Raw genomic sequence first — 27,269 nt, 5'->3', positions numbered from 1 at the left:
GACTTTGTGCATTTTTGCAGAGTGGCACCTTGCTTTTGCGTGGGCGCCACCGCGGCGGCAGTGGCTTGGTGCCCCCATCAAATATTGGCAATATATGTCTAGTCCCATGTCCAGTAGCTTCATATTGACAAAAAAAGTGGTAATTTTGGGTCACTGAAGCGTTTTTTTTCAAGCATTAAAAGCCACGGAATACATTCACTTTTCAATAGGATATGACAGGTATGTGGCAGAATGGATCTTGAACTACACATTTATGTTTAATTATTCAGATTCCAGTTTTTTTACCATTGATCCTAGTTTTTGAAGTTAACCTCCTGGACACTACTGGTCATCTAACATCATTTCTGATTGGTTGATAATTTGAAATGCTCATTTCAATAATATTGCCAATTATGACTGGGATTTAACTATTTATGGTCAAACTTCATTCATTTTGGCCAATCTGCAGGTAGTTCTCATATGGGGTTAAGCTTTAGCAAGGAAACAGTCGCTGTAAACAGTGACCTGTGAAAGACCGGTCACTGAGTAAAGTGATCAGAAATTTCAACATGGCTTCCATAACTTGTTTGCTTTGTATGGACACCAGATGACGCTCTATGATAGTCATAGATTACCGCAACTGGTCACTGAAAATAGTATGGACACCAGATGACGCTCTATGATAGTCATAGATTACCGCAACTACACTGATCACTGAAAACAGTATAGACAACAGATTGTGCTATATGATAGTCATGGATATTTACCTCAACCAAACTTGTCACTGAAAACTGTGTCCGGACATGGACATAAACCACAAGTTGTGTAATAGTGAAACTGCATGATTTTGCCTTATCTCATGCAAGTAACCTCAAAATACCAATTCAAACTAAGTTGTGTGCAGTTATATAAGATTGGAGTTAACTGACCTTTCACAAAAACAAAACAAATTTATGACTTTAAAGGAACATTCAGTACCTTACACCCTGGACCACAATGGCCTCATCCCAACGGCATAGTTCAATAACCTCAATTAAACAACCGTAGGTCAAAATTTGACCTCAAGTTACAAAGTACGAGTTTTTGTCCCCAAATTTTCAAAGGTCATTCAATGAATGTACAAAGGTATTGGGGTTAAAGAACTGTGCCCTGATGGGTGAGCATGTTGTGGATCCTAGTGATTAGCTTCCAAACATTACTGTAAATAATGTGATGTGATCAAGCAAAAGAAATCAGTTTGTTGGGCAAAATCAAACTTCAGTTGTCAATTTCATTTTATGTACCATTTTCATAGCTTTATTTTGAAGAAAACTCACAAATTGGACTCATGATTCCAGAGATACAATTAATATTAATGTTGCTACAATAAAATATAAAGAAGGTTGCATACTATTATTGGCTATATCTCAAAATCAATATTAGGGATAAACAACTTATTAAGCTTGATCCCCGGGCTTGATCACATCACATTATATATGACCTGCTACCACAAAGTGAGTATAAAGTAACAAGTTGGTAGTTTCGAGACATCTTGGCTGCGCACCTGTACAAACCAGTAGTATGTCCTTTGTGAATGGCTCATTGTCTCCCATTAACGAAGGACATACAGACATACTATTGGCTTGAACAGGTGCGTGTGAAACAAAGAACACCAACGCAGCAGCCACGATTCTCAAAACTACCAACTTGCAACTTCACGCTCATTTTGTGGTAGCAGGTTACATATGTATAAACTTACAGAATCTATCTGTGATTCCAGCTTGGTGACTTCTGTCTTCAGTAGACGTAATGTGTCATCTTTCCCATGCTGACGTGCAAATGCGGATGAGCAAGCTGCCAATAAGACACAAAAATTGAATAATAATGGTCAAGTTGGTAAAAGTTATAATACAGGACTTGTCCAGGCCTAGATGGCTCTGTTTACAAATTACCAGTGGTAGTGGGAGGATTCCTGAACAATAAGGCAAATTCTCAAATTTTTAGAAGTAGAAATGAAAGCTTCTATAGTTATATTTCAACCCTTTTGATCATCCTAGCTATTCAAACTTCAGATTTCTAGGGAATGAATAAAAGTTTCAAGTGTATCCATATCCAACTGGCCTTAAATAAGCATTATCACTACCCCATTCTTTTTTTCTGTTGATTCTCTAACATGTTAACCCCCTGGTCATCTAACAGCATTTCTGATTGGTTGATAACTTGAAATGTTCATTTCAATTGCCAATTATGACTAGGCTTTAAACTATTTATGGTCAAACTTGCATTTGCAGATGATCTTATTAATACCCTCCTTGATTGGATCAAAATTGGACACAATATTCATTTTGGCCAATCGGCAGGTAGTTCTCATATGATTAATAACTGTCTGTAAACTTGACAAACTTTTCAACTTGGAGCCAGACAATTCATTGAACTTGAACTGTGATTATTCCCCTTAGAATCCTGATAAAACGATAGCAGCATGTTTAGAGCAAGAAAGACCTATCTGCAATAGCTGCCAGGTGTCATATGTGTACAATATAGAATGCAGAAATTGTCACATTATCTATAGGGCAGCTATTGCAGATAAAAAATAGTAGATCTTGTTGATACATGCTGGGGGTTTGAGCAAGAAAGACCTATCTGCAATAGCTGCCAGGTGCCAATGTGCCATATGTATAGAATACAGAAATTGTCAAATGTCGATAGGGCAGCTTTTGCAGATTGGCCATTCTTGCACTAAATCCATAACAAACATCTTAGACATAGAATAAAAATTTCAGGATCTTCAATTATTATATTGCTCTTCCAATATACTACAATTTTTGGATTGGTTGATTAGCAGTTGAACATTTTTCTTGTTTTACCAACACCCAAACTAATAGCAAACAAGGTGGGTCCTTGGACCAAACACCTATGAAATATTTACTGCAAGCATGCAAATATGCTACCCTGGGAGATCACATAGTCCCATGAAATTTTGTCACCAAAGTCAGCAAGATAGACTCAGTACTGACTTCAACATTATCTGTTATCATGGTTATTGATATGCAAGTACAAATTCTTACAAAGTGTCACAAAAAATGGACCAGCGTGACATTACAATTGTACAATTTGAATTCGGACCTATGACAATTGATAAGAGCCGCACGCAAATCTTGGCTTATTTCGAATGTTGAATGGAACCCATGTATAGACCCTGATATTAAATTCAAAATGGCTGGCAGATGGATCTAATTTGATTGTTCAAACTGCTCATAATGAACATTTTTTTGGGAGGGATGGTACTCTCAAGTTTGGTTTGGATATTGTAAACCTATTGTTGATTTGCTAGTATGGAGTCTTACAAACACAGGATCCACAACATGCTCATCTATCAGGACACAGTTCTTTAACTCCAATACATTTGTACATTCTTTGAGTGACCTTTGGGTACAAAAACTTGTTAGGTTATTGAACTATGCCATTGGGATGAGGCCATTGTGGTCCACAGTGTAGGAAATGACACATTTTTATACTGGAGGCCCAAATTTTTAGCCAAATTTAACAAAATTTTGCAAAATGTCAATTTTGTTTTGAAATTTGAGCTGCAGTTATGTGAAAAAGGGGCATTGGAAAAAAGACAGATTTTCATACAAAAAAAACTGAACTACACAAAGCCATTGTTATGCCTATGTGGTCCTTTGTCCTGAGTACTCTATTGAGATTTCATTTTATGCTGCAGCAGCTATCATGGCTATGCATGGTGCATATACTCCCTTTTTACAATCACACGTAATCTTTTCCTTATCTATTAATTCACACGCCATATACCCGAGCCTACAGCGCTAGGCAGGATATTAAAACAATGCCATCAAGTTAGAACACTTCCTCTTCTTACACAGCCGTGACGTTAGTCACGGCTGTGTCTTTTTTCTACAGGTTCTTTCTTTCTTTCTTCTTCTTCTTCTTTCTTCTGTCAACCTTTACATTTGCTCTAGCACTCACATGCTTACATCGATTTTGACCTAATTTGGTCACAATGATCATTGACTGTGCCCCTACATGTCACATGAAACTCGTGGGGTCAAAGGTCACGCAGAGGTCATAGGGGTCAAAAACGTGATTTCAACTAAAAATGCATCTTCTCCCACATCTTACGTAGGACAGCGACCTCACTTGCACACATGCAATGTTATTACCCAGTGTCTATGGGGTGTACACATATTTTGGGTCAAAGGTCATTAAGGGGTCACTTCCGGTATAAAACGAAAAACCTTCACAAATTTTTATTAGCTAAGTAAAACATAGCACAGTAACGGTATGTTCACATATGATCTGTAGTCACCCAATGTATATGTGGTATTTTTTTTTATTTGGGGTCAAAGCTCATTAAGGGGTCACTTCCTGTATAAAACAAAATACCTTTAAAATGCATCTTCTTCCACAGATTCTGTAGGACAGTGACGGCACTTGCACACATGCATTGTTATTACCCAGTGTCTATGGGGTATACACAGATTTGGGGTCAAAGGTCATTAAGGGGTCACTTCCGGTATAAAACGAAAAACCTTCAAAATTTTTATTTGCTAAGAAAACATAGGACAGTATCTAGAGTATGTTCACACATGAATTGTGGTTACCCAATTCATATGTGGTATTTTTTTATTTGGGGTCAAATGTCATTAAGGGTCACTTCCGGTCTGTGACGAAAAACCTTCAAAATGCCCCTTCTGCCACAAGTAACATGGCAAAGTGATGCCACATGCGTTGACATTAGTCAATGTCATTGGCGTTTTCATATATTTTGGGGTCAAAGGTCATTAAGGGGTCACAACACGGCTGTGTTCGTGGTCTTAGACCACAGCTAAGTCTAGTTAAACATTATACCTTTAAGTAAATACAGTTAAATACTTAACGCTCTGCATGCTAGCAATAGGCTTCAATATAAAAAGACCAAGTTTTGAGATATTTTCTCAAAATACCATGAGCTATCTCAAGAACCATTGAATCAATACAAGGCTTGTTTGTACTCATTTTGATGCATTTTTCATGCTGATTCCAAATATAGTAATGAAAATGTACAATTATGAAATTTTTGAATTTTTAATAAAAAATTGAAACTTGTCGTCTGCAGTCGACACTCGCGTGGAGAGGGTTAAAACCAATTGTCTGTCTCCCATTAAATTTAATTGCCATATTGCAAAAGTAAAAGTTGATTTTACAAAACATGTAAAGTAAAGTGATCTCATTATGTATTTTTAATGAAGCAACTTCCAGTTTTGTTTCTTGTTTAGATTCTTTTAACTAAATAATACAAACTCTTTCACAGTATTGGAGCAGACAAAAATGACCTTGGGATAGTGTGATTGTCATGGTTATGAAGAGTTTATCAAAATACAGTTTATCCACACAACACTTTTGATCCAAATCAGTCAGAATGCATCAGTTCCCTTTCAAATTTTGTCACAAAAAAGTCCCAAATAGTAAATAAAAGCCATTTCCAGGAACTTTTCCACAAGTATGTGTACACTACATTTTTCAGTGTGACAAAAGCAAGTTTGTGTTGCATATCAGATCAATCACATGACCCAGTTTTTTTAAACTTAAATGCCAATTATTTTGTTCCACAAATGGACATGTTCAAGTTGTGGCAACATTCACTAAAGCTACAACACATTTTCTAAAAGTATTGTATACCATCTTTGTCTCCCCTGGGGACCAGTGTACTTTTACAAAGGTCATGTACCATCTTATATTGGACAGACTATAGATGTCAGCGGTCTGCATTGAACTAGATTCATACATCATAATGATGAGTGGCTAACAAGCGCTGTACAGCATATCAGATCTGGATCTCATTGGCCCGCATTGACCTGGATTCATATAAATGTTTGTGTGACGAGTGCCAAAACCAGGGCTGTATAGCATATCTGCATGGATTCCATTTCACTAACTTTACGAAGCTTGTAAGTCACTAAATCGTTCCTAACTTAACGACGAGTTGTAAGTTCCATTTCACTAAACTTATTTGTGAACAGTACCCTTCGTAAGTAATAGTGATTTCCTACAGGGACCCTTAGTAAAATTACGTCTAGTATTGGGTATTCGTAACTTTACGAACGTTTACTTGAGTTAAGAAAGGTTAAAAGTTTAGTGAAATGAACCCAAAATCTGGATCTCCTTGGCCCGCATTAACCTGGATTCATAATGTTTGTGTAGACAGCCAGCGTAAGATTTGTCTGTATTAGATGCCTGGAGCGTCGTCTGACACCCTTGATTTAGCAACTGTTGATTGCAACATTTCATCTTTGTTGCTTACTAAATTGTCTATTTAATTTTGTACAACTCCTATTACATTGGAATTGATGTCTGGCTATAATAGTGGGCCATTCAAACTGAAATCCATACATCCCCTACAGAAGACCAGACCTTCCACATAGGGGGGTGAATTTGAAATGGAGTCGCACATTCAGTTACCCCATTTGAAATGCACACTCCCTGTGTGGGAGATTAAGGTCATGTCTTCGATAGGGGGTGTATGGATTGCGTCTGGAATAGCCCAATGAAGTAAAAAATTATATAAGAGTATCAAAGTATCGTGCACTCTGCGAACTTATTTGTGATGATATGGGCTGGCAAAATATAATGGGATTGAAAACTGCATGATGATGGGTTTGAATCCCTATTCAATGGGGATTTAATATCGCTTGTTATTATGAAAACAGTGACATATCCAAGGGGAGCAAAGGGGGGCTACCCCCTCCAATGTGAGTAGGCTTCCTCCGTCTCCCTCTGCATATTGCTAGCCACAAATTTAAGATTTGTATGATATTTTGGTACTTCTTAGAACATTTTTGACCTGTGTTCGATTCCCAGGGGGGATTATTTTTTTTGCTTGTCCCTTTATCCTTTGCAATGGCGAACCTGGTGAAAAATTATGTTTATTTATATAATTCTCGTCGATCATGCCATTGTTTTTTCCACATTATAAACTAAGCTTACCAGAATGTATAGCTGTGATCCAGTTTTCCAGTTCTATTTGTGTAGTGGCCTGTAGGAGATATGCATCACCAAACGCTGTACTCAAACAGAAGATAAAATCACGTTTGGTATGTTCTGGTACTGCTTGAGCTACGCTGCCTTCCACCACTGGAGAGAGAGAATGAAACAGAATTGGTTATGATGATTTTGAAATGGTGAAATTTGTTCTCTTGATTCATAATTATCAATCAAATGGACAAACCTTGAATTAAGGTTGGTCGTAACCCTGGAGTTATGGAAAGTTTCAGGCCTCATAACCAAATTGTAGATTAAAGTATAAATATTTAGAATGGCAAAGACTTGATAAATTCATCTGTGAGGTCAAATTTGGGCCAAAATGCTCATTTTTAGCCCAAAATCCCAAAAAATGTTTTTTTGGCCCACTTCTTTTTCGTTAAATTCTTGGGCCAATTTTTTATTTTATTAATTTTTAAAAACTAGATAAAAATATCTAGGAGCTGTTTTTTCATTTTTTTAAATTTTGATAAACTTTGAGAAATTTGTACCAAAAATGGTCAAATTTTCAAAAAAAATATTAAAATATCATTTAGTTGAAATATCTCACCTAGTACGTGACGTGGTTCTGATGTATCATCGGGGGCGTTCTTCTCATCGCAGTGGTAAAATAATAACATGGTACCCTTCAAACACACTGAAAAATAATTAGAGGATAAACAATAGGAATTTTTGTTTTTACTATCCTTTACCATGTAATAGACGACAGGCAGGTCCAATATTTTGAGAAGTGGATGCCGGCACTACTTTCTAAAATGAACCAAACTTGTTTAAATGATCTTGCACCAGAATGTATCAAATGTCTCCTCCAAACATATAACCCTCCTCGTATGCTCCGTTCTAGTGACAAATCGCTTCTCTGCGAACCCCGTTCAAAACATTCATGGGGGGATAGGGCTTTTTCAATTTCTTCACCACATCTCTGGAATACTCTGCCAACCCACATTAAACTAAGTACATCTTTAACACAGTTTAAAAGTTCTTTAAAAACTCACTTAATGAAAGAAGCATTTTACTGATGTGCATCAACATATTTTGTTCACCCATTGATTGTTGTTCATGTGTAGATTAAGTTGTAATGTAAATTAATTTTTATTTTGTAGTTTAAGTTAATCTATGTATCGCGCCTTGAGCGCCATTGATTTGGTGGAGATGTGCGCATTAAAAATTCACATTATTATTATTATATTGTTTTAGTTGTGCATACTGCAATCTCGTTCCTGTATTATGCTCTAGAACGTGCTACATAATCGCACTTCAACAAGCATCTTCCGCAACGATGTGGTTGCTGACATCTAACGTGTGATAGACGACATGCAGAAACCAGTGAAATTCATCGTTTACAAGCTAAATCACAGCCACTGACTAAGAATATGATGTAATATTAGGGATACATAACATTCCTACCAGGTAAATGGGCCAATATAATAACGATAGTGATACATGATCATGCAATCATTGATGAAGCACTTCCTTTAGCTGAACCGGCTATGAACTTTTCCTCAACTTACACCAATCAGGAACAGACAACATTAAATACTCATCTTTATGTAGAGGAATAGGTTATTAAATATCATAATGTTACAATTTGTGGGGAATTTGTAGACCAGCTGATGTGCTATCTTATTGCATCCTTGACGACTTCTATTAGAATGGCCGTTTGCCAAACACATATGAGTTCCTCTTTGTGTTTGGCAAACAGCCATTTTATTAAAAGTGCAAGACCCTATAGAAACATAATAACACGGAAAATGGACCAAGCGAAAGAAAGAGACCCAAAAGACCTAAAATTGTTAGGTATTCATGAAACTTCATGAATTATCTTCAACATGAAAGGTTAAAATTTTCATATGATGGCCGGCTTTTAATCCCAGCTACATACACTTTAAGTTCATATCATTAGATTTATTAAGTTTACTTTCAGGACTGTTAATCGAGGACTGTTAAATGTTTAAAATGTCCATTTTCAATAATGTGCCATAAAATTTGTATTATAAATTTCAAAACATAAGAATTATTTGATAGCAGAAGGACATTCCTCGTATTCAGAATGCAATTTGGTGTGTTTGATCTGATGTGCTCTCAGGTCCCACAAAAATACTGTGCAAAGGTGGGTGACCAAAAAAGGTGGATTAATCAAAAGACAACATGATCACTTACCCCAATAATCTTTCCATTTCCTTTTTGCAGCCCTCTCAACTTTCTTCTTTCTCTGAACCAGCATACTCTTGACAGTTAGCCATCCTGCTTTGCGGATTGCCCCCCTCTGTTGAAAACATGTACCTTGAGTGTGATGTGAGCTGATACTTTCAGAATCCTCTTCTCCCTCCTCCTGTTAACAGATTAAAAATATGTCAAGGTAATTAAAATTTTCTTTTCGGTGAAAAATGTACTGCCTACAGTTGCTTATAGCACTATGGAACACAATGGCCTCATCCCAATGCCATAGTTCAATAACCTCAATTAAACAATCATACTGCAAAATTTGACCTCAAGATGCAGAGGATGATTTTTCCCAAATTTCCAACGGTCATTCAATGAATGTACAGATGAATTGGGGTTAAAGAACTGTGCCCTGATAGATGAGCATGTTGTGGATCCTAGTGTAGTCTGTCTCATCTCGAGAGTAACACCATGTTGGATTTTGCAGTGGCAGATTTGAATCAGTGCGAATCAATTTGTGTCGCCAGTATACAGACAAATCACTCTTCTATGCCTGTGTGTATATGCGCCGCTGGATTAGGTTAGCGCACAAGATTAAAATCTGCTATTGCAAAATCCAATATGGTGTTACTCTCAAATTGAGATGAGACATACTATATTAAGAACTGTGTGGATGTTATTAACAAATGAATCTGTATCTTAAAATTGACAAACTTTTGTAATGTTATATCTTAAATTGTGTTCTTAAAACCATATTGAAACATTTCCACAAAATGTTATTTTTACAGGTCAGATACATCCCCCATTTGATTTTGACCCAAACAACTGAGGTCAAGCAAAGAAAATCACACTTTAAAGCCAGTGACGATGTCATCAATGCATGTCACTTTGGGGGAAGCTGTTAGGACCTAAAAATTGTCAAAAGTGTGCTGATTTTGCCAACAATATGGGGGGGGCACCTTTTAAAGAAGTGACACCCCAAGGATTTTTATGAGGTATCAACATGTAATTCAAAACCAACTTTTATTACATAAAGTCATGATCAGGAAATGCCCCTTTAAAAATCCCCAATGATCTGTTATCACACATATCCATACGTTGAGTAACACATGTAACCGCATCTAACACGCATACATCCTGTGTTTAGCACCCTGATACTGATGGGACAATTTATGGCCCGGTATCGTGAGATATTTACAGTCCGTTTGATAACACCCTCAAGACATGCAAATTCCCTACAGGTCAACGCTACTCAATCGGGCATCACTAGGATCCACAACATGCTCATCTATCAGGGCTCAGTTCTATAACCCCAATACATTTGCTTATTCGATGAATGACCTTTGAAAATTTGAGTACAAAAGCTCATATTCTGCAACATGAGGTCAAATTTTGCACTCTGATTGTTTAATTGAGGTTTTTGAACTATGCTATTGGGATGAGGCTATTGTGGTCCATAGTGCATGTTGCCGATTTATGCTACTCATGATTTCATAGATACTATAAACGTCTCTTGGACAGACTTGCAGCATGGTCTGAAGCCACCCTGCACTCTTAGAAAATAAGGTTCGAAAAACAGGAAAGCTCGGGTTCTAGGAAATTATAAGACCCCAAAATGGTTCTTTCTGGCCTTACAGAATCCTTTTCATGTCTAAAATGGTTCTTTCTAAACTTTGCAGAACCTTTTGGGATAGGCTTTTACGACAGGAATTCATAACAATTAGTGGGTCTTTAGCTTTCGTCAGGAGTAGCTCTAACTTCTTCAGGACAAAGTACCTAAGAATGAGACATGTATGCCGCCCCTTGCCTACTGGTGGCTCTGAAAAGAGCTGTTCACTGAAGACTGCCCCTTGTCAACAGAGAACAAGCAGATCTCGCCTATCTGCTAATTTTAAAGGTTTTGGTGACTCTGAAAAGAGTCGTTCACTTAAGACTGCCCCTTGTCTACTTAAGTCTAAGTCTACTGTCTATTTAAGGTTCTACATACAGGAGAGCTTAAGAACTGTCTTTTCTAAGCGTGTACTGCAAAACATGCATCAGGGTTTCACTCTCTGATTTGGCGTCTTGATTTGTAACTAAAGAGCGAGCCAATCACAACAGAGAGTTTTTTGTCAACAACTTTATTTCTGATTTCAAAGCTCACCTGTTAATTGGTTATTACAAAGTTTAAATCCACACAGGTGCATTGGCCTATTTCTGGTCAGGCCTACTTCTAGGAATTGTGTTGGCTTAATCGAGCAGATCGTGTGACGGTATTCATAAATTTATACTTGAGTTATCAACATTAGCTCCACTTTGTGTGTGTGTGTGTGGGGGGGGGGGTGAAACAAACAACTGAACCATGTCATAGAAGTCTTGTTTTGAAAAAAAAAAAAAAAAAAAAAAACTACTCTGTATTCAAGGCAATAAGTGCACATAGTTATCAGAGGCTTTACACATAGTAGTTCAGCACTTTCAGAAGATATTATTGAGAACACTTGATATAATTAGATCATCTACTTACTGTAAAAGCATGATATTTTTGCAGCATTAAAATTCCATGTTTAGGAGAGAACCCATGTTTTTTCAACATGATTTTTGCAAATTTCTATATTTTCTTAAAGGTCTAACGAAAGAAAAAGTATTTGCGTAAATGAAAATTTTGCGGATCAACTGCACTCGCAAAATTTGCAAAATTTTTATTTTATGCGTGAAAACATTTCATGCTTACAGCAGATCCCATAATAGTCTATGGACCACAATGACCTCATCCCAATGGCATAGTACAATAACCTCAATTAAACAATCATAGTGTAAAATTTGACCTCAACTTGCAGAGTACGAGTTTTCGTACCCAAATTTTCAAAGGTCATTCAATGAATGTACAAATGTATTGGGGTTAAAGAACTGTGGCCTGATAGATGAGCATGTAGTGGATCCTAGTGATAGCTGTGTATATTTCTGGGTGGACTATTTCTACCTCAAATATGAGCTCCACAAAGAACACTGGCAGTTCAATGTCCTATTAGTGGTTTCCACGTCATGCAGATTTTTAACACTTGCTGTACAACTTGCAAGTTTACCACGTACAACATCAGGAACAATTAAGACCCTGGATCAAAACATGTTTTTGTACATAACAAACCCCATTTTCAAATCAAGACCTCAAAAAATAAAAAGTGACTATGGTTACAGACATTTGCAAGAAATCAAAATTTATGCTAAAATAAGATAAATACAAATTTGACTTAATGAATTTGGAAATGTCTGTCATCTTGTATGCTCAAAAGGTTAAACCACAGTACTATGTACCAGGGGGTGCAAGACATGGCTAAATGTGTATGGTTTAAGAAGGAAGCAGAAATTTGCAAAGCCAAGACATAATACTTTATCAGATCTCTGTTGGCTTTTATGTTTCAGCCTCATTCCAGTGGCATAGTTCAATAATTTCAAATAAACAATCATAGTGCAAAATTTGACCTCAAGTTGTAGAGTATGAGTTTTTGTACCCAAATTTTCAAAGGTCATTCAATGAATGTTCAAATGTATTGGGGTTAAAGAACTGTGCCCTGATAGATGAGCATGTTATGGATCCTAGTGTTTTATGGGTGTTGTAGACATGATATGCAGACATCTACTGAAATTGATCAGATATCTTATGTTCGTTTTCTTATATATCAACATGTTATAGTCTTGTAACCATATTTGAAAGAAATGTGTCAAATAAAGTCAAATGACTACAAGTATACCTACAATACTGAAAAAAATAGTTGGCACACTTGTACAATTGAAATGCATGCCTGATCAAAACTGGAGAGGTGAGTGATACATGCGTGCGATATATGTGAAGTATAGACTCTACCCTGTATCATTTCTCTTGATGTATTCCACAAGTTAATGAAGAATGCGGCTGGAAATTTGATGAATTATGGGTTTATAGTCAGAAAATCAAAATTGCAAATGAGAAACATGTAAGAATGACTTAGGCATTTAGCGTAGTAGGCTGACGATATATGGCAACAGATGCACTATCAATTAACATTTTGGATGATAAACTTTATAAGTTGATTTATAAATAGTGTATGCTCACTACATCCATCAGATTTTAGGATTCCATGATGAGTGATTTATCGTCATACCAACATAAATATCATAAACTTCTTCATTAATCATTTTATAATGTTATAACTGACTATATAACATTCATCTAGTCATCTTGTGGACAGTTCTTGTCTCCTAGATGCCTTCACTCACTGTCAAACACTATGGACCACAATGGCCTCATCCCAATGGCATAGTTCAATAACCTCAATTAAACAATCATAGTGCAAAATTTGACCTCAAGTTGCAGAGTATGAGTTTTAGTACCTAAATTTTCAAAGGTCATTCAATGAATGTGCAAATGTATTGGGGTTAAAGAAATGTGCCCTGAGAGATGAGCATGTTATAACTGACTATATAACATTCATCTTGTGGACAGTTCTTGTCTCCTACAGGAGATGCCTTCACTGTCAATCACTATGGACTACAATGGCCTCATCCCAATGGCATAGTTCAATAACCTGAGTTAAACAATCATAGTGTAAAATTTGACCTCAAGTTGCAAAGTGTGAGTTTTAGTCCCCAAATTTTCAAAAGTCATTCAATGAATGTACAAATGTATTGGGGTTAAAGAACTGTGCCCTGATAGATGTTGTGGATCCTAGTTAAACTTGGTGCAATGATTCCTGGAAGCTGTGGGTGACACTTCACTGAAATTGTGAGACATGCCCTTAACTTTCAACCCCCTCACCTTATGACTCCATGATCAAAGACAGAATTAAAAAAGACTAGTTTGCATCTGACGTCATCTGTCAATCAAACTTGGGCACGGTTTCTTTACGAGTGTTGCGATGATTGAGTTTCTGAACGTGGTGGTACAACAGTGTGACTTAACTTTGCACCTTCGAATGTACGCACCGTCTCAAAAGTTAGGTCTTAGCAACACCTAGAAAAAAGGTACTGTAATTTTTGACCATTTTCTGTGATTACTATTCTCCGATTGGCACCAGATGAATCAACCTTCCTTTTATGCGCTACACCAATGAAGGGTAGTGAGGAGTTTGAATAAGGGCAAGCACATCTTCCAATTTTTTAATGCGTTGGGTACAAAAATTAATACTTGACAATTTGGAAGTCAAGTTTTTAGAAATAAAAATATAACAGAACTATCTGGGTGAACTATGCCATAGACCATTTCAAGTCAAGATCGGAAAAGTTCAGAAAGCCATGCTATTTATTTAGTGAGCTAGGGGTCAAAATTATGGTTCATATTTGCAAAGCTTACCTCATCTTCAAACTGTTTCCCTTCAAAGAAATTTATATCCATATGTGCTGAATACCTCCCTTCACTAGAGTTCAAAGTTCCTCCATCACCCCTCACGCCGGCACTACTACCACTGTCGCTGCCAGTATTCCACCGCTTGCGCATCTTTGGGTTCAAAGATGGCTGCCCACTAGAGGCAGATCTTGTTGTGAGTGTTGTTCACTTTCTGGCCCCATACCATCAAAACCGCTATCACAGTTTTCGCTCAGGGCCTGTAATTTCAGTTCATTTTCATAAGCTTGAACTAATTCATTAGACTGATCAGAGTTTCTTGAGTTGTTACGATCAGATTCTGCAGGCGGTAAAGCAATGGGTCCACCGGCATAAAGACTTGTTGTTTTCTTATTGCGCACAATTGGATCGTTTGCATCCGTCACAGAGTATGTAGCTTGACTGTCGGTGTAAGTCCTGGGTCTCGGTATTTCCATATCATATTCCTGACAAGCTGAGTTCCTGTTTTCGTGCAGAGAATCGTTGCTGTGTGGCACTTTACCGGCATTGGCCAACCCAAAATGGGAACTGTTTTCCTCAACAAACTTGGCACTTTTTAGAACACCTTGTTCCATAACAACTTTGGCCTGTTGCGGGGTGTTTGAACTTTGACTACTGCTGGCTACTGAGCCTGCTTCACTTCTCTTCGATAGAGTTCGTTTTGGTGAGTTAATTCTTGGCGAGTTCAACTTTTCCTGTTTCTGCATCAATGTTTTGTCACCTAATAAATCCAACTGACCACGGATAGCGTCAATATCGGTTTCTTTATACTTTTTGGATTGTTTTTTATTTAAGGAATGTGAATGGTTGCTTTCATTCCAGTTACCATGGTTACCATTTGACTCCAGACTGGGCAGCATAGCATTAATATCATCCTCTTCATCGCTGTTTACGTTATCATAGTAGGATTCTGTGAACATAGACCTGCGACTGGCTGAGTAGGTTGCATACTTGATGTCTTGTCCACTGTTTCTTGATACAAGTTTGCGACGTACACTTCCAGAAACCGCAAATTTACCTATACGTGAGAAATGAAAGTAAACTCTTAATTTAAAACATTAACTCTTTAAGGTTTATACTTTATTTCTGAAACTTAATCATGCTTGGCAACATTTATTTTCATTTTTTACGAGCCATAGGCTATTACAATTGAAATCCATACAGCCCTATGGCAGACATGTCCTTAATCTCTCACACAGGGGGAATAGATTTAAAATGGAATCGCCCATTCAGGTAACCCCATTTGAAATTCACACCTCCTGTATGGGAGATTAAGGTCATGTCTTCCATACGGGTGTATAGATTTCAATTGAATAACCTATTTTGGAGCAGACGACACTGAATGGGTGGTTCCATCTGAAAGTCACACCCCTGTGTGGGAGATTAAGGTCATGTCTTCCACAGGGGTGTATGGATTTCAACTGAATAACCCATTGTATGTTATCTTGTCACATTATCAGAATACATGAAACATAATATGAGCCAAGTCATCTATACATGATGCTTTCCTGTGTTGTAAATTATACACGCAGGTAGTAAACTTACTCAAATAACTGATCTAAAGTTTGTTCGGCTTATAATTGGCAAAAGACTCATAACATCATGTAATGATATAGAATGGCATGCATGCTGTTGGGTGCAGGGCAGGTACTTACACTAGTTGCGCATTGCATAATGTGTGACGGGTGCACGCTTATCGACTGCTCAGTGCCAGAAGTGGGTAAGTGCAAATTACATGTTATTCATTTTGGTAACAAATGGATGGTTAATGCGCCCACTGCGCCCTGTGCCCACTAATCGTACTCAAATTCAGCTGACGCACGTTCAGATCTGGCGATATCGCTTATCATACATGCATACACGTGCAGTTTCTTGTGTGTATTCTCACGCTATTTGTGCTAGTGAATTTGGAATGGAAAATCAAATTTGGCACTTCAGAAAAATCTGTCATGCTAGTTGGATTCCTTGTATTATTTCCTTTCTGAAAATGTATAGTTGTATGTATTTATCATCATTACTTTTAAAGATACATACAAACAATATTCAAAATTTCCCACTTTGAGTGATCCTGTAAATTAAAATTTGACTGAAATCGTACATTGGGCTATTCCAGTTGAAATCCACACTACCCCTGTGGAGGATTTTGGAAATATGTTTCACATAGAGAATATGTTTTTCAAATGCAATTGATCAGGGTTAATAATTTTGAATCTCATACTCCCTCTGTATTATGGCTTTCCCTATATCTTCCACAACTGGAGTGAGTATTTCAAATGTAAGTTACCCAATTGTCTATTCTATTCAAAATTCTTACTCCCTCTGTGGAACACTTTAGTTAAATCTTCCACAGGGGGTATGTGGATTTTAATTGGAATAGCCCATCTACTAATCACTTACTTCTTAACTCTGTAGATCCTGTTGGTGTACTAGTACATATTGGTGTATCGTCTGAACCTGAGAAATACTCATCACCTACAGTGATATCATCTATATTGGTTGCTGGTAACTCATCATCATCACTGAAGTCAAGATGGTCTAAGCTAGCTGACTGGCATGACTGTGGGTTGTACACTAATGCTGATGGCGCTGGAACTTCTGTGCTTTTACTCAGACACCCGGACGAGTTGGAACGTTTTAACTTGGGGTTATCTGTAGGCTGGAATAATACAGAAAGAGAAATAGAATTGTGAATGACAGTGGATAAGACTTTGAATGGAAGAATAGTGCACAGTAATATTCATGTATAGGAAATTGAATAGCTTAGTCTCCAGGCAGATTCTTCCAGACAAATATTGAAATATGCAAAGAAAATAGATCTTTTAAATACTAAATAATTCACAGTAGAAACAAACATATTCAAATGCAGAGAAGATATCCTACATTTCCCACAATGCATTTCTTCCCTGTACTGATTTGCTATCTAGAGCAACATGGGTCGATACTGACAGAAAGTACCTCAATGAACAGATCACACCCAGATCTTGCAAACTATGTTATTTATTGACCCATGTTTAACCAGTCTATTCTCAAAATGAAAACAAAGGGAACTTGTACAAAGTAATCAGTGTCATTTGCTGTAATGAGGTGATGTGTCATGTTGCAAAGGATTCTGGGAAGGGTAATATATCTTCTCTGGCGTGGGATGGTCATTACAATGTGTAGGAAGATTTTGAGCTCAATAGATGTAGAATCGCAAGTGAATCTGAATTAATTGATGATACTAGAGCTAGTTACACAATTTGGCTTTCATTTAAACAATATCATAATACAACAAAAATATAATCATGCAAATTGTCTAAAAATTGAATTAAAATTGAAAACATGCCAAGTAAAGGATAAAACAAGTAAACTAAGAATTACTGGGCTATTCCAGTTGAAATCCATACACCCCTTATGGAAGACAAGTCCTTAATCTCAAACACAGGAGGTGTGAATTTCAAATGGGGTTGCTTAAAGGGGTGACTCTATATGCAATCTGCACCACCTGTGTGAATTTTAACTGGAATAGCCCAATGGAGCATTGAATGAAATGCTACACCAGTAAGGATGTACTAATTTATTCCGGAGATGCTTCAATGGTTCCTGTTAGAAGACACCTAAAATAAATGGCTTCCAACTTCTTTCTTCCATAATTAACTTGAAAAATTAGCCCTAACTTAGCGCCATATTGGCATGATTAATTTACCAATTTAACACCTAACACACCAAGCATGCATGATATTGTATTACATGCGGTAATGTTTCAAAGTCCCTATCGTAGCATTCACACGATCGGAAGTAAAGGAGGAGTAAGATTTGGTATGAATAAATCTGATTGGTGCAGCTGGTGGAGTGGTGACCATGTAAATGATGGTTGGAGTAAGTTGACAGAAGTTACGCCCCCTTCACCTTTTATTTGAGCATGGTCCTATCAGGACCCAAGTGTGTCTCTGCACAGAGTGACCTAAATTCTTGTAATATTAATCATGATAAGGCCTATAATATGGTTCCAAACAAATATATTACCAACTTCATCAAAACTCACAAAGCAAAAGATGGGGGGGGGGATAAAGGAGGAAGGAAAGGGAAAAGGAGGGTAACTGCCCCATAAGTCTTGCCCCCTTTCCCCCATAAAAAGTCCTACTCTACAAGTCATATCATCATCAGCAAAATCAGTTGAAGTCCGTCATCATAATTCCACCTTTGCTTACTTACTCCAACCAGAAGCATGACTGCTGGCCTGGAGTAAGTTACTCGGAGCAGTGGTATAATATTTTGCTGTAAACCTTTGATAAGCATGTACTACCTTGATGTTGCAAGGTTGGTGCTAACAACGCGTAAGTTCATTCATAACTTCATTCATAACTTTTCGTAAGTTCATTCATAACTTTTCGTAAGTTCATTCATAACTTTTCACTCGGCAACAGTAGATTGCTTCAGCAGCCAATCAGAGACTAGTGTGCATTCATAACTTTTCCCTCGGCAACAGTAGATTGCTTCAGCAGCCAATCAGAGACTAGTGTGCATGTACGCTTAAAATACGCTCTCGTGAAAGGTTTACTGCAAAATATCATGTGGACACATGGTCGGAGTAGGAAATTTTTTTTTAAATTTTGATCGCTGCAATAGCGGAAGTTTATGCCTAAGAGTTATTACCATGTGAATATGACTTATACTAAATTCTACAATTTTAAAAAAAAAAAGAAAAAATGTTAGTGAGAGGGAAATCAAGAAGATGAGACAGCTGCAGTTTGGAGCAAAATCAGTTCCTTTTTTTTTTCTGTTTCTTTTTTTGTTTGTTTGCTTTTTTTTATAATAAGAACCCAATTTAGCCTTTGGGTCCTGAAATATGATAGTTTTTATATACACATACAGAGTAAATTAAAATGAAATTATTATTTTGGCTATATTTAACTCAAATTTATCCACTATCCCATCCCAGATATTGGGAGGTATATGGGCTACCAAATTGGTTCCTTTGAACATGGTCATAGGTTTGCTGGATAAATGTTTATGAAGCTAGTTGTGGGTTAGGGTTCGGATTTAGGGTTAGCTAGAAATTCTTTGAGTGTAAGAGACTTATTTCAGTCTCTTACACACTATCGCATTTGCGATCCTATACTTTTACACTGGAATGACCATGGTCATAGGAACCAATTTGGTCCCAAAATTTAACTGATATTGGACCATGTTGTATTACTATGCGCATTTGAATACATTTTAATTTGTAAACTACATTGGGACATTCCATTTAATATCCATACACCTCCTATGGAAGACATGAACTTAATCTTTCACACAGGGAGTATTTATTTCAAATTGAGTTACAACGCATTGGTGACTCCATTTAAAGTCTACACTCCCTGTGTGGAAGATTAAGTTCATGTCTTCCATAGGGGGTGTATGGATATTAAATGGAATAGCCCATTTTAAATGTTATCTCAAATTTGTGTGGCAATTAAAAAATGGCAAAATTATAGATCTCTGTGAAGTACATTTCATTTCTTGAGTGCCCCCACCCCTCCGGATCATTTTCATAATTATTCTCATCAATATCATCTTCATCTTATGCCTCTTCCTCCTTCTCCTCATATGAATCACTAGTCTTGAAAACTCAAGTCATAAGTTCTCTATTCTATCATGTCAAATGTATATATACACTTCTAAATATTTACTTAATAACTCAAAATAAGGAACACCATAATCTGGTAAGACAAGAGTCTATGGTAACACACAGTGTTGATAGATGATCTCCTTGCATTCAAAGATTAATATGCAAGTGCAGTGTATGCGTGTTTTGCCAAGTTGTAAACACGGTAAACAAACTATCCTCAAACTTGGTTTCCATCATACAATTCACATTTGTCTATATTAACCATCTTCTCCACACTTGGCAGGCAATGGGTTACAAGGCTACTAAGTTTAATTACACTAATTTGATTTCAATTATGGTATTAATTGTTTTTTAAATTCATTTGATGTGGAGCATCGGTCATCTCAGTCCATGACAAGTCTGCAAAAGGTCAATCACTATCGCAGATCCAACCCCTACCCCTGGGCCCCTAACACATACTAAGTGCAAAAGGATGGTACCGTAACCCATAGCACCAACCCTAACCCTAATTACAGAAGCACCATACAGATTTATATCCTAACGAATCTTAAAGATCAGGTTAAACTTTATCATTTACATCACATCACAAATTTCCAGTAGCAGTTATTTTCATTTGATTAATTAAATTGCTCCCATATATTGGTACATGTTATAATGTGCCTGTCAATAGACCCCCTTTTTTGAGGCAAATCTGACACCCAATGACCCCATTTTTCATTAGCTTACTTCCAATGACTTTCTTTCTTTTTAGAAATTTACACTAAATCTGCAAATCTTTGCACATTTTGAACAAATTTCACATTTCTGTAGCCATTTCAGCTTCAAAATTGCTCATTTTTGCAAAGTTCTGTAAATTTTTGCCCAGAAAGTGACCCTTTTCACTGTCAATGACACCCAATTTTTAGCATTCACACACTAAATGATCCCCATTTTCTTGGAACCATCAATGAATACCCCCTTTTTTGGACAAAAAATCCCCATCGATAGACCCCTAGTGTCATACTCTGGTAGGCACAGGTACATTAATTTCATATTCAAGTACCACCCCACCCCTGATGCACTGAAATTGACAAAATTATTGAGATGTTTTCATGTCCTCTGTAATTGCTCATCCCCTGTTCACCACCCAACAGTTGATGTCTAAACCACAAGGGTTTAAATGTAGCTGTAAGTTCCATGCTTCAAAACAAACAAAATAATTAAATAACTTGCAACAGACAGAAACTTCATTGACAAAACAAATGTACAATATTTTCCCCATTAAATGAAGAAACACATTTACTATTTCATCTCCCAACACAAACAAAAATGCATGCAATGTTGACAGTAGCAGCATTGGGTGATTCTAGTTAAAATCCATACACCCCCTGTAGACAACATGACCTTAATCTTCCACACAGGGGGTGTAGTCTTTAAATGGAATCACCCATTCAGGGAACCCCAATTGAAATTCACCTTGTGTGAAAGATTAAGGTCATGTCTTTCATAGGGGGTGTGTATCTCAACCAGAATAGCCCATTAAGCCTGTGTCCATCTGTCAAAGTCGGCCAACTGTGTTTGGCATTTAACGGCGCTAAACGCAAAATCTTGGAGGCACGTTGTAATGAAACACCATTACACCTCGACAGAACTGTCCTGTACAAATGGTGAGCTGTTAGATTTGTTGATAGATCTGTTGGTGGAATCCATTTAGGGCCTACTGATGTTGATTTCTATGCTTGTCTGGCTTTCAGGTTTCATCAAGCTAGCCTCTATTTGTGTAGTTGTTTGTTTACTAGTGTGCAAGACTAGTCCTAAAATAGAGTAATGCAATAGAACCTTATAATGGATGCTAAAAAATAACGAGTAGAAATGTTGAGTATAATTATATGGAACAGTTGAACTTGATGAGCAAAATGCCCGCAAAATGTAACCAATGTTAAGCAAAAACTTTAAATGTTTAGTAAAAATTATATAAATTTTGTGCTTTTAAATTTCTATACCTTTAGGCAACTAAAAAAAACCCACAAAAAAACCTGGTCTGGTGCTGGCAGACAGATCTTTCAACTTGAGTTGGTCTTTAGATTCGCTTAAAATGCTGTTGCAGTGAAAAAAGTTCATTTTGGCATTTGCGAGGGCAGCCAGGTAATTCTGCTAAGGCCTGCTGGGGCACCATGACAAATTGCATGCTAAAGAATACATCGAAAGAGCAAAAAAATAGTTTTTTTTACGCTTTTTTAGTCAAAAACGGTCCACATTTTTTGGGAAGAAAGTCCAATTTTCACAAAATTGATCCACTTTTTCAAAATCAGCAACACCCTGCATACGGGTCTGCTCAAATCCGAATAATTTTCACGTCATGAAAAGCCCTATATGTTGAAGACAAATAGACAGACCAGAAGAGCAGTATCATCTGGGTTTATGCTTATTAAACCGCAACTATTTTGCTGTTGTGACTAAGTCTCCATCACTTCAAAACATCCATAAATGTTATGTTGCTCATATGTAGCATTATATCAAAGCACAAGTATGCTCATATGTAGCATTATATCAAGGCACAGTATGCTCATATGTAGCATTATATCAAAGCACAGTATGGATTTTAAACTCTGTTCCATCTCTTCATCATGTTCTTGTTTTATGGTTGAGCAAAGAAGCAATTAATTTGGTTGTAAATTATGATAGAAGAGACGGAAAGCTGCGAACGTGTAAATCATTGTCACTTGATATGGTAATGTTTATATCAAGCGATGCAGTTTGCCTTTCCTGAAAGATGCTTAACAAACATGAATGAAAAATCTCAAAATCATCTCAATCACCTCACCCATCTCATTGCAATTTTTCATAACATTTTGTCAATGAAGTTGACTGGTTGGTTGTAAGTTCAAAATAAAATTCAGGAATTAGTCTCCCAAGATACTAAACAGTTGAGAGCCAAATAAAAAGATTATCATGGTGACAACAGTGGCAACAACAACAACAACAACAACAACAACAACAACAACAAATAAGGACATCAACAACAAGGAAACCAATACGAACAACACCTGTAAGCGCAAACACCTACCAATAACAACAGGAAGACAAAGTTTTGAATTGAAATCTTTTAGTAAAACTTACCTTTACAACTTCTAAAAAGATTTAATTCAAAACTTTGTGCTTTTAATGACCTGATGACTGAGAATATATTTTAACAACAGAAAGAGCAACATTAAATAAATACATGGACAACAACAATGATAGAAGAGCACAAACAACTTTATAATGTAATAGTAGTCACAGTATAGAGTATTGGTTTGCCGAAATCGGCCTGGGCTAGACTACTTTGTAGTGATCAATAATTCACCCCAGCTGATGTAAACTTCCACAAAATACAATATATTGACTGCCATGCCCATAGAAAAGGGATTTTCCCCCAGTGTATCACAGTTTTCGTAAGGCGGTTCTGAATGTAATTTTATTGCAAGGGGAGTTGATTAGTTAATATCAGAATTTCAGAGTTTGAATTTCAGAGTTTGAATTTCAAAAAGGGGTAACAAAGTAGTACGTAGTTACTAGCCTATACTTGCTATTACTACAAGGTGCATGGTATGAAACAGGGCTGTATCAAGAAGCTGATCGGGTCTAGTGATTTGGGATCAATACCCAGGTCACGTGATCCGATTCGCGCTACCACGTCTAGTACCAGCAATCCATCAGAGTGCTGAAGAAGTGAGCTTGGATAAGTCACGAAAATTACACGTAAGTGTAAAATCAATTTGCTTGTGTGAATCAGTTAAAATTTACACCAATATTATAATGTATCAAGTTTGAACAATTTGGGGGGCCATCACAAATGTGGGGTGGCCAAAATTCAAATATATGCCCAAATTGAAATAAAGATAAAGAAAAACAACAATTTTCTCAAAAACTGCGGCAGCTATGGCCTCCCCGGCCACCCCACTTGCTACAGCCCTGGTATATATAAATATATACAAATATAAATGATCATAATATTTTATATTATGCCTATACAAGCAGGAATCGCAAGGATATCCCTTTTTGTCAATCCAAGCTAGATCCTCCATCCATATGTCTAGCAACAAATAGCCATATATCATATAGCACAAAACATTGATAGGAACCATCTATTTATCGCCTAATAATCATACTTCCTCTTTCTATTTCAACTAGTAACCACATTGTAGTCTTGTGTGATGACACTTTGCACCGACATCTATGCTTTGCATATGCTATTACATACAAAACTTGCTCAAGAAATTCTTAACAAAATAACCACAAGACCATGAAGACCTGCTTATAATCATTTGCTTGCATTCTTCGTAAAGATTTCAAATATGGACAAGAATTTTTAAAATGTTAGCATTTCAAAAAGTTTTTGTAATTTTCTGATTTAGTGACTATACAGGGTGTTGACTGCAGACAACAAGTTTCAAATTTTCTTTAAAAATCCAAAAATGTCATAATTGTACATTTAGAATCAGCATGAAAAATGCAGTAAAATGAGTACAAACAAGCCTAGTACTGGTTCAGCGGTTTTTGAGATAGCTCTTGATATTTAAAGAAAATAATCTCAAAACTTGGGACTTTTTATGTTATAGCCCATGGCTATCTCACAGATCATTTCACAATGTGGGCTAATAGACCCTACTTGATTGACTTGTCCTGCGCTATAATTGACAAGGTGAAGTTCACCTACACATGTCTATTGTCAGATAATTTCATAGGATCCACAACATGCTCATCTATCAAGGCACAGTTCTTTAACCCCAATACATTTGTACATTCATTGAATGACCTTTGAAAATTTGAGTATAAAAACTCATACTCTGCAACATGAGGTCAAATTTTGCACTCTAATTGTTTAATTAAGGTTATTGAACTATGCCATTGGGATGAGGCTATTGTGGTCCATGGGCAAAGGTGTCTGTCTGATGGTGATTAGCAGGATATATGGATGATCAGATCACAAAGATTGCAGTGTGTCACTAGCCATCAACCTGTGGATGGATCTCAACTTGATAGAGATAATACTTATCTTCTTAAGGAGGCACACAGGATCACTAATTATCCATTATTATTCACTTCATAACTCGAAAACTATTTATGTAAACTATATAAAAGTATACATTTTTTGAACGGAAATGAGCTCATAAATCCATTTAAAATGTCAGTTTTGGGTCAAAAAGTACAATTTTCGAGAAAATCCCAAAAAACGGCTTTTTTGACCAAACATTTTTGGTCCGCCATAAAAAAATTATTTGAAAATCAAAAACTGTAAAACATGAATTTTATTAATTTAGACAAATAAATCTAGAAAGTGTTTTTTTATTTTTTTTTAATTTTTCTTAGTTTTTAAAATATAGTAAAAAATCAGTAAAAACGTGTGACCCGTGTTCAAATTTTTGAATCATGGGTGATTAAAAAAGTTCTAGGCCCTAATTAAAAAAAAAAAAAAACACTATCTAGATTTTAGCCATATCTAAACGTTTGACTTAAAAACTTACCTCAGTGGTGCTTCATTTAGACGCTATGGCGGACCAAAAATGGTTAAAAGTGGTCAAAAGTGAACTTGCCGAAAATCGCGATTTAGAAAAAATACAGCGGATTTTAGGTCCATTTTTGAAGATTATTCCATAAATATATAATCCGGTGACTTGTGACGTTTGGTCAAGTTAGAAAATGAGAAGGGGCGTCCAACTGCAGCAGATTGGCATTTTCTTGGTGATTTAGAAGGTATAATATGCAATATGACAAAATTATCCGTGCACATTCGGCAGATGTTTATCCACATGGCAGTAGCCATATTATTTACTGCAGTCTTGTTTCCATGGTGCAGCAGAGCTTCCGGCAAGGCCGCGGAGTCGCGTCCGCGTTTGAGGAGCGACAGGGCGCGGACAGACAGACAGGTTACGCGAATAAGTTGCACAGTGCATGGTCGTGTTGCCGCGAACGAAACCATGATTATTTAAGCACAATTTTGTCCTGTTCCGTATAAAAAAAAAGATCATGCTCTGTATTAAAATTTGCGGACATCAGAACATTAAAAGTAGCATAGAATAACTGACAAGCAATTATTTTAGCAGATATTAATCAGGAAGTTTTATGAAATGAAGAATAAATTGAGACATAGGCTCAATTGCGATTTCTGTTTTATCCTAATTTTCATAATTTTGCTTTAAAAATGCAATGTTTTTAATTTATCGTTTTTGGTGATTTTTTTTCTTTCTTTCTTTTTTTTTTTTTTTTTTTGGTGTTGACAAATTAATATTGTATTTTATGTTCATTGTCCTTTTCTCAACCGCAAACATGATGTTGTTACTACTGTTGCTTTTTTCTTTTTAGTTGGTGCTTGAGAGGCACCACTGCGGCCCGTCTGCCCAAAGATAGGCATTTAACGCCTCGTTATAGCTAGGCCTACACCACAGGAATCCCAAGTAAAATTTTAAAAGATTCTGAAGTGTCGCATTACTCAATATTCCGTTTTTGTTAGTGTAATTGTTTGTTGTTATCATATTTTATTTTTAACTTTTTACGGAATATCAAACACGTACAAAAGTCATAGGCCTATTATAGGCCTAAAGCCACAATAAAGTTGTAAAATATTTTGTACTGCATAAAAAGTAAATAAAATACAACAACAAAAATTTAAAAAAAGTGTGTCTGTTGTTGTTTTCAATCAAATAAACGTGTAAAAAGTGGGGTAAAAGTTGTAATATGTCTTGAATAAACTTCTTGTAAAACGGTCAAAAAGTAGGCCTATATAATATATGTTAAACGGACAAAACACGGAGAGGTCACAAGAAAACTGAAAACCACGGAAATTGACATAGCCTAACAAAACCGAATTTCAAAAGTAGAAAACGGAACACTTATGGCTTTAAATTAGATTGTGGTTTATGCAGTAGGCCTGCCGTATAGGCATCATGCTATAAAGAGCGTTTTAAAACACTGCATGAAAACATTCACGAAAAATGCTTTAAAGCAGTTTACCTTTTAAAGTATGCAGAAAACATTATAAACGTGAAAGTTGAAAGCCAGACAAACATTGCAAATAAAAAGGCATTCGGTCAAAACATTCGCAAAAAGTGTTGTAAAACCAAAAGATTTTGTCGCAATCATGGCATATGTAGACATAATAATGGAAATGTAGTTAAAATGGGTTATAAAAAAAGCACGAATTTGCGTTTTCGATTATATTTC

At 36.5% G+C, this 27,269-nt stretch overlaps 1 protein-coding gene across 1 annotated transcript in view; it reads right to left on the bottom strand.

Moving 5' to 3' along the window:
- LOC140156581 (rho guanine nucleotide exchange factor TIAM1-like) overlaps positions 1–27,269 on the bottom strand; it is a 106,295-nt gene that overhangs the window by 31,730 nt on the left and 47,296 nt on the right. The window contains 7 exon segments of the mRNA XM_072179519.1: positions 1,718–1,812; positions 6,943–7,089; positions 7,547–7,633; positions 9,157–9,328; positions 14,465–14,659; positions 14,662–15,512; positions 16,892–17,150. Of these exon segments, the coding sequence (XP_072035620.1) occupies positions 1,718–1,812; positions 6,943–7,089; positions 7,547–7,633; positions 9,157–9,328; positions 14,465–14,659; positions 14,662–15,512; positions 16,892–17,150 (1,806 nt within the window).

Source organism: Amphiura filiformis, chromosome 7 (assembly GCF_039555335.1).
Source record: "Amphiura filiformis chromosome 7, Afil_fr2py, whole genome shotgun sequence".
NCBI lineage: Eukaryota > Metazoa > Echinodermata > Ophiuroidea > Amphilepidida > Amphiuridae > Amphiura > Amphiura filiformis.
Note: the sequence above shows the minus strand (reverse complement) of the source record. Positions and strands in the feature narration are given on the sequence as shown.